A 13,608-nucleotide genomic window follows, 5' to 3' on the forward strand; every position below is an offset into this window, starting at 1 on the left:
ATATGTGTCTTAAATGTATTTCATTGCTCAAACATTATAACGAAAGAATTAGAATGTTTTTTTTAAATCATTTTTTCACCAGCTGTTTAAAATTTTCCACATTTCCTTCTAGTGCTCACATAGTTTTTACATACCTGTAATTGTTGCATTTAATTCCATAAATATTTATAAGGCCGTTAATATGTGCTAAGGTAGTGAATACTTTAGTTAACCAAACAACGGCAGTCCTTGCCCTCAAAGAGCTTCTAGTCTAGTCGAAGCATGGAAAAGTCCACTAGACTAAAACTGGAGGGCCACACGGCATTAAGACACGACAGAAGCCTGAGCTAGGATAGTACAGCGGAAGTGGAAAAAAATGGACGGATTCAAGATGCCCTTCAGAGATGGCATACGGCAGGGCTGAAAGTGGGGCATGTGTACAGGGAGGATTTTGGTGAGCAAATGGATGGAGGTTCCATGTACTGTGAGGGGACACGCTGAAGGAGAGGCCGCCTTTGGGTAGAAAATTCAAGATTTCAATTTTAGATGTGTTTAGTTCAAGATACTTGTGTGATAATCAAGAGGATATGGGCCTGGAGCTCAGAGGAGTGATCTGGGCTGGAAATAAAGGGGATATGAACATATAGATGATATATAAAGCTATGGGAATGGATAAGATTGTCTATGGATAGAGGAGAGAGTCAGAAAGAGCGAGCCACAACTGGATCTGAAACAGCTTTAATATTTAGAGTTAGGGGGAGAAGGAGGCAGCAAGGGAGGCTGAGACGTGGCCAAAGAGAAGGAGAGCTTGGAGAGGGTGTGCATCAGAAGACAGGGTTTTGAGAGTGCAGCCAGTCGGCCAGGTAAGATGCGGACTTACAGCTGGAATGGCTACATGGAGTTCACTCATGACTTCAGCAAGAATGGTTTCAGGGGGAACAGAGGGGCAAGAGCCTGTTTGGAGCTGATCTGAAAATACAAGGCAGCAAGTGTTTTTCAACTGCAGTGTAATGAGAGGTTAGCCGGGGAAATGAAGGTATGTTTGCATGATTTTGGGTTCCAGGTGAGTATGGTTAAAAAGCTGAAGCCTTGGCTTAATAAACCCAACATGGGAATCCTTAGCAGGTTGGTAGTTTTTCCTTGAAGTATACTGATAAGGAGGGAATGAAAACACAAAGGATCAGGTAAAGATAGAAAGTTTGAGTGTCAATTAGCTAGTAATGTCCATGGGGCCAAAGAACTTCTTGCTGAATTACATTCCACTAGATCAACCAACATGCCTTATTTGACTTGACCATTCCCCTTATTACTGAACAGTTCCATTATTTCCAGGTTTCTAATTCTAAAAATGCTACTGTTTTAGCATCTGTATGCTTATGTTTTTCTCCTCTCGTTACTTCTTCAGAATTCTAAGCCTGGTATTACTGCTTGAAACAGAATGAATATATTTATGACTTTTGAAACATATTGCCGAATTGCTTTCTAAAAAGATTGTGCTAATTGGCATTGCTAACACTAGGTGTTAGCATATCTTATTATCACTTTAATTTGTATTTATCTGATAGCTGGTGAAGTTGAACATATTGCCATATCTATGTCTAACTCTCTAAACCTCTTCTTGTGAGAATATATGCTTTTGCCCACTCACTTTTTTGTGTCTTGATGTTTTCTTTTTAATTTCTCCTAACTTTAATATCTTGCAATTAATATTTTACCTGTTGCAAATGTTTTCCTAAAGTATATGCTTTAGTTATGTTTTTTTTTTGGTTTTATAGATTTCTTAAAGTAAGTCAAGTACATGAATATTTTTCTTTTGTTATTGCAAACTACATGGCTTCAAACCTAAGAAAATTATAATTCCAAATTATCTGATGCTCAATTCTATTTATTATTTTTCTGTGTCAGCTTTTCATATAAATTTCTTAATTAGCCTCAATTTTTTATATTTAATATAAAATGTGAATTATATTATTATTCCATATTATAAGGCAGTTATCTCAGCACCTTTTATGAAATAATAATTTTGTTTTCTCTTATTTTATGGCATTTGATCTTTAAATTTTTTACATCTATTTCTGAGATTTCTACTCTATTCCATGAATCTATATTCCTATTTTTAAACCAGAATCGTGGGCTAAATTATTGTCATTGTACATATGTTTATAATCATATGGAAATGGTCTTGCTTTCATAATTTTCTTTTTCAAAATGTATTTTGAATATTCTTTTATTTTTCAATTTCAGTTGGCACATTACATTGTTTCAGGTATACAACATTTACTTAACTTACAAAGTGATCACACCAATAAATCACTCCAGATGAATTTTATATTAATTTTGAGACCGAGTCTATTCAAATTTTCACTGGGATTGCATGAAATCTAGAAAATAGATTGAGGAAGATGTGACATTTTTATGATATCTTCCCGCCAAGAAACATAGTATGTGTCTGGATATATTCAAGATGTTTTTCATAGCTGCCAAGAAACATCTTGTATGTTTTTGCTTTTTATTTTTATTTGTGCCTTCACTTTTAATTGATAAGGTTTCCCTATCATTAATTATAAATAGCCTCAACAGACCACCGCTTCACATTCTAAATACTATTAGAAAAAAATTGCAAAACCAAAATTACTACTTTTGGCAGCTGTCTTCAATATGTATCTCCTGGTTAAAATAATTTTAAAATATAAGACATATACTTTGTTCTTTATTTTTCAAGATTATACCTGAGTATTTCTGTTGTTTTTAATGGATGGGATCTTTTATTAATGGACATTAAAAGTTTGTTTCATCTTACATGTAGTAAGGTTATTAATATTTGAATTTTGTTGAACACATACCTTGTCATTTTACTTTTATTATTTTGAAATTATAAAAGTTAACATATTTAGATTTTGCAGATATACAACCACTTAAGAGTGGAAAATGATATTTTTGTCTATTCCATTCCAATAATTATTTCTATTACTTGTTTCTTGTATTACTGGACTGGACAGAATGTGATGAATAATGTTCTTTTTATATCAGTGATGATAAAGTTCCTTGCTTTTGTTTGGACTTGTAAAAAAATGTTTCCAGTGACTCTCTTTTAAAAACAATGTTGTTTGTAGGAAATAATTAATTCCTACATCTTTTTGTTTTAATTGGTATAAGCCATTTTTACTGAATGTTAAAAATCTCCTTATAGGTATACACAAATATAAATTTTACATAATGAAAAAAATTTGGCCCATGTGAGAATTTCACTTTTCTTCTTTTTTACTTGTCTATGTCTTCCCTCTTCACCACATCAGTCATTCCATCAGGGGAGTCCATATTTACAACCTAGTATGAATTTTTCTATATTTTCTCCAATCTGAAATAATCATGGACAAATACACATAAACATATATAAGGACTTTTTTGATTAATACGAGATCATGCTATACATACTTTTCTGTACCTTGCTGCTTTTACTCAACAAAACCCCATGGAAATCCCTCCAAGACAACTGGAATTGCTGTAATTATTTTTTTTTAATGCCAATCCTAACAAGGATGAAAATATGCTATTTTCTAATTGTTTTGTGTAAAGAAACTAAGTTTCTTGGGAACAGAGTCTCTGCGTTATATGAGGAGTGTGCTCTGTACCTAGAAAGCTCCTAGAATGTAGAAGGTATGTGATGAGCGGTTCGCAAACACTCTATGAACTGAGGTAATATGTAGCACTGAGGAAAACCACAGACTGCCATCTCTGCAGGCCAAGATCATGTATTATTTAGATAAAGATCTGAGACTTCCAGGTAAATCATATAGATGACCATAAAGATAGAAATATTTTTGAAATAATATGACCAAGAGATGGAATCAGACATCTTATCAACATTGTTAAAATAATCAGTCCTAAGTTGGTTTCAAAGACTAGCTTTACTCAAATTGCTAAATTCTTATCTCTTTTACCTTGAGAGGGATGGTAAGCTGGAGTGAAGTAATGTTTGTGGGGGAAGATTCTTGAGGGATTAGGGTAAACCACAGTGAAACTCAGGGTGGGCAGGAAAGCACTGGTGGTTATTTGGGTGGTAAACATTTTTGTAATGTTCTAGACTAGATATAAATGGTAGTTAATTTATGCTAGTGAACCCAAATATAGGTAAGTGAATTGTGTAAGCAGCCTTTGTACTTAATGAACAAGTTACTTTCCCTCACTATATTTAACTGAATTATTACCCTTAAAATTTTCAAAATGATAAAAGAAAAAATCTTGCCTAGTCTTAACCACTTATCAGAGTTCTGGGTGTATTCAAAGGTCATAGTATTTTCTATCATTCTCTATCAGCACCAAAGTCAACTATTTTTCAGACAGATAAGAGAAATAAAAATTTGGCCATATCTATGCTTAGATACTTAAGTATCTTTTTCACAGAATCTATCCCCTCTTGACTCAAGCCTGGCAGAGGTTTAGATGGTTTTGAAAGTCTCCTCTCCACACACCCAGGAAGACAATAGCAAGTGACAATAGCCAAGTAACCTTAAATCCTTGAATCCTGATCAGTTACGACTTGAAAGCTTGGTTCTTTTATTATTTATCACTCATTAAATGTTCTGGCTTTCCTTTATTAAATGTTAAATCATCTTAAGTGGTATGGTTGTTGCTATTTGAAATGGCAAAGTGTAAGAGACAAGAAAAAGTGGTCCATTTCCTTGTTAATGTGGCATTCAAATAAAACAGAGCAAGCTCAACAGGCAGGTCAACTGGTTGCTGATGGAGATTCTGTACAATTATTCATAATACAAGAGCCATAATTAGGGATAAAATGTCTCCTTACAGTGCCATTGAGACAGCAAGGCAGGAATTTCATTTTCCCATAGGGCGTGGTTGGCACGTAAATCAGAAAATACTTGAATAAGCTCATTTCCTTCTCTCATCCAATGACAGGGCTGATATGATGCCAATGGCAGTACTGCCAGAGCAGGAGCCACACTGGCTTTCTCTCGAAGGGACCCCACTTTCAACAGTCACTGCTCACATTATTTTCTCTTCCCTCTACCAATATTTCTTGAACTCATCTTCATAAGACAGTTGTCAGGAGAAGCCTGAACACATTAGGAAAAGGAACCATCAAACAAAACAAAATTCTACGCTTAAGCCACATTTAAGGCATCCTGTTGACCATGAGCCTGAGGTTCTTTTTTCTCTATTATTTTAATTACTGTTTTTCTACTACATTAAAAGTCCACCTTTAAATTCAGCTATAGAGGGTCATCTGCAGCTCCACAAAGTGGACAACTCCATGAGGGCAGGCCACAGCGTGTGTCTCTGCTGTATCCCTAGTACATTGTAGAGTGTAGGGCATCTGGGAGGCACTCGATATTAGTTAACTAAATGAAAGACTCTCCTGACTAAGCTTATTTGACTGCAAAGAGATATTTTACATACAAGAGGAAGTTAGCATAAGTATGCAAAATAAGACAGCACAATAGAGACAAATAAAAATCTTTTCTCTTACCTTATCTTTACTTCTTTGAGATATGTGAATTCGAGGGCACCGTTTAGCTCCTGATAAAATATCCAGCCAGTTTTCTGAGTTCTCTGAATGTACACAATCATCTTTAAAAGTACACCTATTAACAACAACGAAAAGACAACAAAACAGCATACCCACACATGCATTAGTTAAAACTTTCTCATACTGGCTTCACTACAAAATGCCGGGCTTTGTATAGTGGGTTATTGATTTTGAACGAGGACAGGAACATGATGCTAAAACCAAGAAAAGCAACAGGAAAACAGCAGAGCATTTTTTCCCATCATGTCTCGGAGCAGTGAACAAATGCAGACAACACGCTGAACTTAGACTTCTGAGCCATCTTTCAAGATGACATCGTCAAATACATTGAAAGTGCATCCTCTCATGGATTCTGAAATTAAAGAGCTTCTTTCTAGAAAAAAACCCAGCAGAGAACAGCTCAAGAAAAGGTTTATGTACTATATACATTTTAGATTTGCAATTTAGTCCCAGAATATCAACCTACTGTGTTATTTTTATTTTATTTTTTTTTAAAAAGCTACTACTTTGTACTTTACAGTATGATAATTGAACAAAAATATGTCAAGGGCAGACTCTTCCCAAGAATTTGATAAGACATTACCAAACTATCTGCTATATGACATTTATTTCTACAGATAACGCCAAATTATATCAAAAGATATGGGTGAAATACTTCTCAGAGCCACTTTCCTAAGTCAGCCAGCTCAGAGGATGCCCCAAATAACTCAAGCTGTGGCCAAGGCAAACTACTTTGATAAACATGATCAGAAGCTGAGAGGTGAGATCACTGGTTTGCTTGATGTCTTGGTCACTCTCGGTCATGCTAACTGGGGAACTCTTGCCTCACCAGAAGGGCTGCCAACCCGACAAGAAGAAGGAACACCAAGTGCCATGTTATTTTCAAATGGTGTTAGACTCTGCAGATATTTCATTGAATAATATCAAGGAAAGAACAAAACATCTCTGTTATCTATTCTTCCTCAAGGCCTAAGGTTAAAATGAAGGGGTAGGGAGAAGCGGTGACAGTGAGTTTTAAAAGAAACTGAAAATTCATGAATCATGAGATTGAAAGCAACCAAATGAAAACTACATTCAGCTGTGGGGAGTCCCTGAGAGTATCTAAGGAGAATGAGATATAGGTCCAAATAGTGTATCTGACATGTGTTGACATTTCAAAAGTGTTTTATTCCTTCTTTCTCTTCTCTCTCTCTCTTTCTTAATTCTTAAGAATTTAAGCCCCATGGCTTCATCTTTGAGCTCTGTGCTAATTTGAATATGACAAAAATAGAACAGGAAGCCAGTGAGTTTCATTAAACATCATCATCCTGAGCACAATATTCTCAGCATGTCATGATATTCTGACATTTTGGGGAACCTGCTTACAGTGAGCACATCTGCATCTGAACTCCCCTACATCTGTGTTATTTCCTTCTCCAACATCATGACCATGGGGATTTTCATCAGTGATTCTCCAAAGCCATAAATTTATCTGACCCTTGATGGCTAGATCATTCGTCATGGACATTAAATTCAAATTAAACCGCCTCTCAATGTCACGGGGAGTTTGCAATGGAGGAACAAGTACCATTGGATTGAAAAACAGAGAATGACAAGGCTGGTTCCTAATTTTGAAATTGAAAGAGATATGACTGTCAAAAACTACCTGCCTCTCATGGGCACTTGAGTTTGTATAAGGCACTTCCTCTGCCTATAAGGAAAAAAAAAAACTCAGTCTTACAGAGATTAGAGTACAAATATTTTTGTAGGCTCTTAATGCTGCCTCAGAGTCAAGGCCTAAGGCTGCCAAAAAAACAAGTGTAAAATATTTCATACAAATAGTACTACAATTTGCCAATTTGTAGGAGGAAAACAGTAGTGCCACTGAATTATCACTCCCTTTTCTGAACTCCTATAGCATTTCCTGTCAGAAACACACATTTTGGTATTTAGTCATATGCTGCTTTGAATTATAACTTAACTGTTTCATATGTCTCTGTCATTTCTCCCCAAGTAAGCTCTAAGCTCCTCAAAGGAAGAGAGAATGTCTTTAATATTTCTTCAGCAAATCCCTCAGTGTCTGGCAGCACGATATGCAAATACTAAGGTTTCAATAAATTTTTCGAAAGAATGGATGAAATATGAAATCTCTATAGGTCCTTTCTGTTGGTGATTTTTCTTTCTAGAGTTTCCCTATGATTTATATCTGACTCCCATTTACAGTAAAGAGATTATTTTTAACGTAAACTAGAAGTTCACATCTCGTGTCGAGAGGGAACAAATTAGGAGTTGAAGATTTTAGTTTATCTTTTGTAAAAAGTAAATAAATAAAAATAAAATAATAAAATAAAAAGAAAATATATAATGAATGCTTCATTTCCTATCTTGTATTAGGTAAAAATAAAATCTACCCATGTTAAGCAACTAAACATGAATTCATTGTTTATAAAACACCTCGGAAATTTCTAAACTCCCATTCCTTGCATCTTATTAGTTAAAAAATAAAAAAGCAAACCGCGACACCAAGAATGTATAACCAGATGGTCAGCCAACAACAGTGTCTTATTACTGCTCCAATATTGCAGATTATAAAATGTTCATGACAGCACATTACCCACACATTCAAATTTTTTAAGGAGGGGGAGCAGATCTTAGTGTTTCCACATTTTAATAATCAAAACCAGTCACTTTGAAATGATCCCTTTTGAAAGCTATCCCTCTTATTTCTACGTATGAACAAAAGCAATGATCAAGTGCACAAATACTTAAGCCACTGTCCAAATAAAAGTAAAATCGCATTGTCTGAACTGGGAGCTTGGTGAAGCGGATCCTCAATGATGCGCTCTCTGATAGACTGATTTCTTAACTGGCTCCATTTCACTTTCTTCAGGCCAGAGAGAGAAGGGAAATTGGATTCGGATTAGGATGAGCGCATTCTGGAGAAAACGGCAGAGATAGATTTGCTTTTACCTTTTGCTATTGCTGTTGCCCCACCCGTTACTGAGAGTCTATCCAAAAGTCCTAAGATTCCCAATCGGTATTTTATTTTTCTAATGTTTTATCTAAGGCCAATGTACAGCACTAGCCTTTTTGCAAATTAGGAAATAAAGCCAGCTCAAATGCAAAGGACAGACTGCCTGAAGGAAAAAAACAAAACAAAACCAAAAAGTTAATTAAAAACAAACTTTCCTTAGTGATAAACCTTGTATGTGGAAACAACTTAGTGAATGAAACTATTTCAGAAGGCCCGTACTTATTAGTTTGCTATAAAATCTGCTGTTTAACTATACAAAATAATAAGAGTTTGATACTGCTGTTCAACTATTTAAGTTTGTGGAGCACCCCTAACTGATAATAAAGTATGTTTGAAACCTACCCAGGTCCCAACTCAGGAACAGGGAGATTCCAGACACTTGTTTCTAAGTTTGTCATTTTGGATTCAGAAAGTATTTTCATACAATGAGTTTACTTCCTGAGTTTATGGAAATCTGTCTAAACCTTAATATCCTCAGGTACCGACCTCATCATACACCTATACAAAGGGAACACTGCCCTGTGTCACGCTCTGGTCTGAGTGTTCATAGTTAGTACTTCCCCATTAGTCCTCACACAACCTCTTTCTACAGGGATGAAACAGAGGCCCCATGAAGTGCAATAACATACCAAGGTCACACAGCCACAAATGGCCAGTCTGGCTTCAGAGCCACATACTTGTCCACTCAGCTGCATGGCTTCCTGGGAGCCCTAACTGCCATGTGAAAAGGTACATAAGGACACGATGTTCAGAGTTTCTCCTAGCTTCCTGGGGCCTCAGCAGTTGGAGGGTGGGGCTGGGGCTGGACTAGTCTGTGGCAACAGAGATGGGGATCCAAGGAGCAGAGAACAGAGAAGGTGAGGCAGAGTCTCTAAAATGAAAAAGGTAGCAAGGATTTGGGAAGAGTAGGGATTCTGAGAAGCCTCTAATTTTCATCGATCACCAGCTCTGAATACAGGATATTCAACTATAGGTTAAAATTCCAGGAGGCCCCCACCTTACAAATCTACTGTGTTCCAAAAAATTTGCTTGCAAACCATCTGTTTGTAATATGGAATACACTTTTCTCTCCATAGAAATAATGTTATAAATAGAGCTTAGGTTTCCAGGTTCGTCCACAAAATGCATTTATCCATAACATTACTTTAGTACTATATATTTGCAATAAAAGAGTAGCAGAAAACAATGAGATTGCAGCCATTTGCATTATATAGCAGTTTTTCTCCTTATTTGTGTTTCAGCTCCGCTGGTAGTCTGGGAACAGTGCCCAGCTGGATCGACTTTTAAATTTATTATTATAGTATCGTATTTATACAGTATTTCTATTTTTTAATGGGTATGGCTTAAATTATTAATTATTTTCATGCCAACACAAAGAACAGGGAGACCTACCTTTGAAAAGAGCTGAAGTTTCCAGGCAGGTGAAATGCCCATGGGCCAGGGGACCTTGAGATTCTGACTATTAGGCTAGAATCTCTCAGTAAAAATTTACTACTTACTCAACCTTGAAATAGAAACTCTGAACTCAGAAATGTAGCTTCTACTTCCTGCCCCTCAAATTTCATCAGCACCCTCTAATCTAATTGTTCACCAAGAGCTGACAGTCCCTGAAGGAAACTGATAACTAAATATCAGGTAATTGGCTTGAAAGTGGGGGTTGGTGTGACCTGTTCCAAAGATTCTACGTTGATATAATATCAGAAAACTTTTAACAAGGAAACAATCCAGCCTCTCTCTCAGGGAACAGGATATTGTGTCCATGCTGGGGGGAGGTTTTGTTATAACAGCATCCCAAGGTAGTCTGCTAAGTGATTTGAAGCAGGAGTCTGTATTTTTAGGAAAGGCACAGAGCCCAGGGGCAGGGCCAGGTGGTTCCCAGAATCAGAGGATGTTCATTAATGATGTCAGTCCATGAGGTAAAAAAACCAAACTTGAATAGAAGAGAATAGGAAGTCACTGTGACAAACTAACTCTGAAGTCATGGCCTCCAGAGTCAAGAAAGGGGAATGCCAAAACATAAGACCAAAATAACTGCTGGGAAAGCTGAAAAATTGGATCTTCATCACTGAAGCTGAAAGTCAGTCTACATGATAAAATTATGCTAATAGCAGAGGCAATTTAGTTTTAGTTGTTTTTTTTTTTTTTTTAAGCAAAAACATCTCACATGACAGGCAACATTCTTTCAAGTGATTTGGTTCATTTACCCTTCACAGCAAATCTAAGACTAAGTACGACAATTGTCCCTGCTTTGCAGATGGGAGAAACTGAGGCATAGAAAGTTCCAAATTGCTTTCCCAAGGTCATAGAACGAGTAATGGAGGCACTCATGTACAAAACCTGGCAGTGTAGCTTCCAAGTCCATGGTCTCATCTACTACCCTAAGTTGCCTCTCACAGGAGTTAACACTTACTGAGCCTTTCCCATGAGCCAGACCTTCTTCCTAGGGCTTCCTAGGAATCAGCTCGTGGATTCTCACGACTTTTTCTCCATGAAGGGAAATTTCAGAGATGAGGAAACTGAGGAGCAGAGAGGTTAGACGATATGGTGTGAATCTTAGCAGTCTGGCACTGGTGTCCACACTTTCACTACTGTATCAAATTCCTCAGCATGATAAATGCCATGATAAAAGTTAATAGGTCTTCCCAGAGCACGAGACATAGGAAAATACAGTTTTTAATTCATTTCTCAGCATTTCTCAAAGTATATTCTTCGGATTGTTTTGGGTAAGGGTTCCATTGCTGAGAAGTTTGGGAAACACTAAACACACTTCTCTGCTGCAGGATTTCTCAGGGCCTTGGATATGCTGTGTGCTTTGTAACTTTCCAAGACAGGAATGAATGATGCACTATCTTCCAACTTTTTGATGGAGTGTCAGAAGTTCTGATCATACACATTGGGAAATACTGCCTGATCTTGGTTAATGACAAGTAATCCAAATGGTGGACAAACTAGAAAACTTTGAGCCTTTTTTGGCTTTTTTGCAACTGTCATACTCAATTGACTGCGACCTATTAATTCTAAGCATCACTCCATGCTATCTCCTGCATCCCACCTTCACCCACCACCTCTCACCTGGGCTCCTCCAACAGACTTCTGGTTGGTCTCCCTCCTTCTCACCTCCAGTGGCTCCAATCAGCCTCCATACCCATCTCTAGGTTATTCTAAAGCACAAAACTGATTATATCACTTCCTACTGAAAAACCTTCAACAGCATCCTTTTACCTAGACAAAACTCCACCTACGTGCCTGCTTTTCGTGACATGGAACCTAGAATACATGTTTCCACACTCCTCTTTACCCTGACACTATGATCTAGCCCCCACTTCCTCTCTAAACACATCCGCAGGTAATTGTGTGTTGGTGAGTGTGTTGCTCTATTTAGCCTGCAAGCTCCTAAAAACACGGATCCCTAATCTCTAGTACATCGTGCCTCACCGAGAGCAGTTATTTGATAAATACATGCAACATCCCCAGCTCTTCCTAGCTTGTGCTGTTCCTACTGTCCAGATGTCCTGGGGCCTGCAATAGTTGGTAAGATTGTGTTCTTGGTTCAAGCTAGTTCAATGTCGCCCCCTTCATGATGATTGTCCGGCCTCCAGGCAAAGCTCTCTCCTCTGTGTCTCCATGGCACTTTACACATGCTCCTGGTACATATACCACATTGCATTAGTTGCTGATTGCCTGCCTCTCCGAATAGACTGTAAGTCTCCCAAGGTGAAGGCCCATCTTTTTCATCTTGGCCCCTCCAGGGCCTGCTCCGATACCTGGCATTCATTTTGCAAATATTTACTGGTGCCCACTGGACACCAAACACTGTGGTAGGCACTGGGGACACATCAGTGTACAAGCAAGTTAAAGTCCCTCTCTTAATGAATCTACTTTCCAGTGAGGCACACAGAGAGAAACCAAATCAGCAGACAATCATTTAAAATAGTTTCAAATTGAGCTATGTCGTCTATAGAAACCAAAAATACAGCAGGGAGGAACTACTTTAGATAGGCTGGTCAAGGAAGACAGCATTTCAGCTTGGGGCTCAAGGATGAAAATGATCGAGCCACATCAAAAGTAGAGGGAACAGCATACCAGACAGAAGGAACAACAGGTGCCAAGGCCCTGAATTCACTTAAAGCTTGGTCGCTGCAAAGAACTCATTAAAGACCAGACTGGCTACAACTTAGTGAAGAAAGGGGAGCATGGTTCTGTCAATGACAAGCTGGTGACCTTGGGCAAGCCGCATGCCCTCTCTGATTGTTAGACGCTATTAGGTATAGAAATGCAGATACTATTAGTTTCTACCTCATGGAGTTGTTTCTACCTATTTAACTGAGGCTTACTATAAATAGTAATCATTGTTATATTTATTACGCAGGGAAGTGAAACAGAATTTAGGTAAAAATTTAGATAACATAAGCCAAACTTACACAAACTGGTACTGATGAGACAGATTTGGGCACTAAGGTGAACCAGATGGTCAATTTGCTCACACACGCCAGGGCAACGTTCAGCATGCCTTTTCTATGTAGTAAGGAGGCAAACACAATTCAAGCCTTCTTGGAAGATTCTTAATCACAATCTTCCTTCTTCCCAAGACTAAACGGTTCTCTGGGATCTCCCCACACCTCGAGCATCAACTGTGAGAGCACTTATCATGTGAAATGAAATGATTTGTTTGGTGTCGGCTTCCCATAGGAACCTGTGAGCTTCTCCAGGGCAGAGCCTTACTCATCTTTGTTTCCCCTGGGGCCTGGTACAGGGCCTGGCCCATGGCTGGTATTCAACAAGCCTTGACTAAATTGGATGAAGAATTAAATTTTAAAGGGACTAAATTCTTGTCTATGTCTCCACGATACCAGTATAAGTTGTTCCATTGATTTCTGGATTGCCCTGTTAACTGGTGCAGTAGAAAACCAGCATTTGTCTTAAAATTTTGAGCTACTTAACACACAGAAAACACATTTTCAGACTGAAACACTCACACAAAAGGGATTTGTGGCCTTCACCCCATGTGGTTCTTTTGTGGGTGATGAGTGTACTAAAAGTTGGCATTTTTATTTCCAAATGGAAACCA

At 37.8% G+C, this 13,608-nt stretch overlaps 1 protein-coding gene across 2 annotated transcripts in view; it reads right to left on the reverse strand.

The window, feature by feature from the left end:
• Positions 1–13,608, reverse strand: part of PLXNC1 (plexin C1) — a 137,335-nt gene that overhangs the window by 79,590 nt on the left and 44,137 nt on the right. For both annotated transcript variants that reach the window (XM_016150119.2, XM_016150118.2), the window contains exon 5: positions 5,468–5,582. In XM_016150119.2, coding sequence (XP_016005605.2) covers positions 5,468–5,582 — 115 coding nt within the window. The remainder of the gene's footprint in view (positions 1–5,467; positions 5,583–13,608) is intronic.

This window comes from Rousettus aegyptiacus, unplaced genomic scaffold (genome assembly GCF_014176215.1).
Source record: "Rousettus aegyptiacus isolate mRouAeg1 unplaced genomic scaffold, mRouAeg1.p scaffold_m13_p_2, whole genome shotgun sequence".
NCBI lineage: Eukaryota > Metazoa > Chordata > Mammalia > Chiroptera > Pteropodidae > Rousettus > Rousettus aegyptiacus.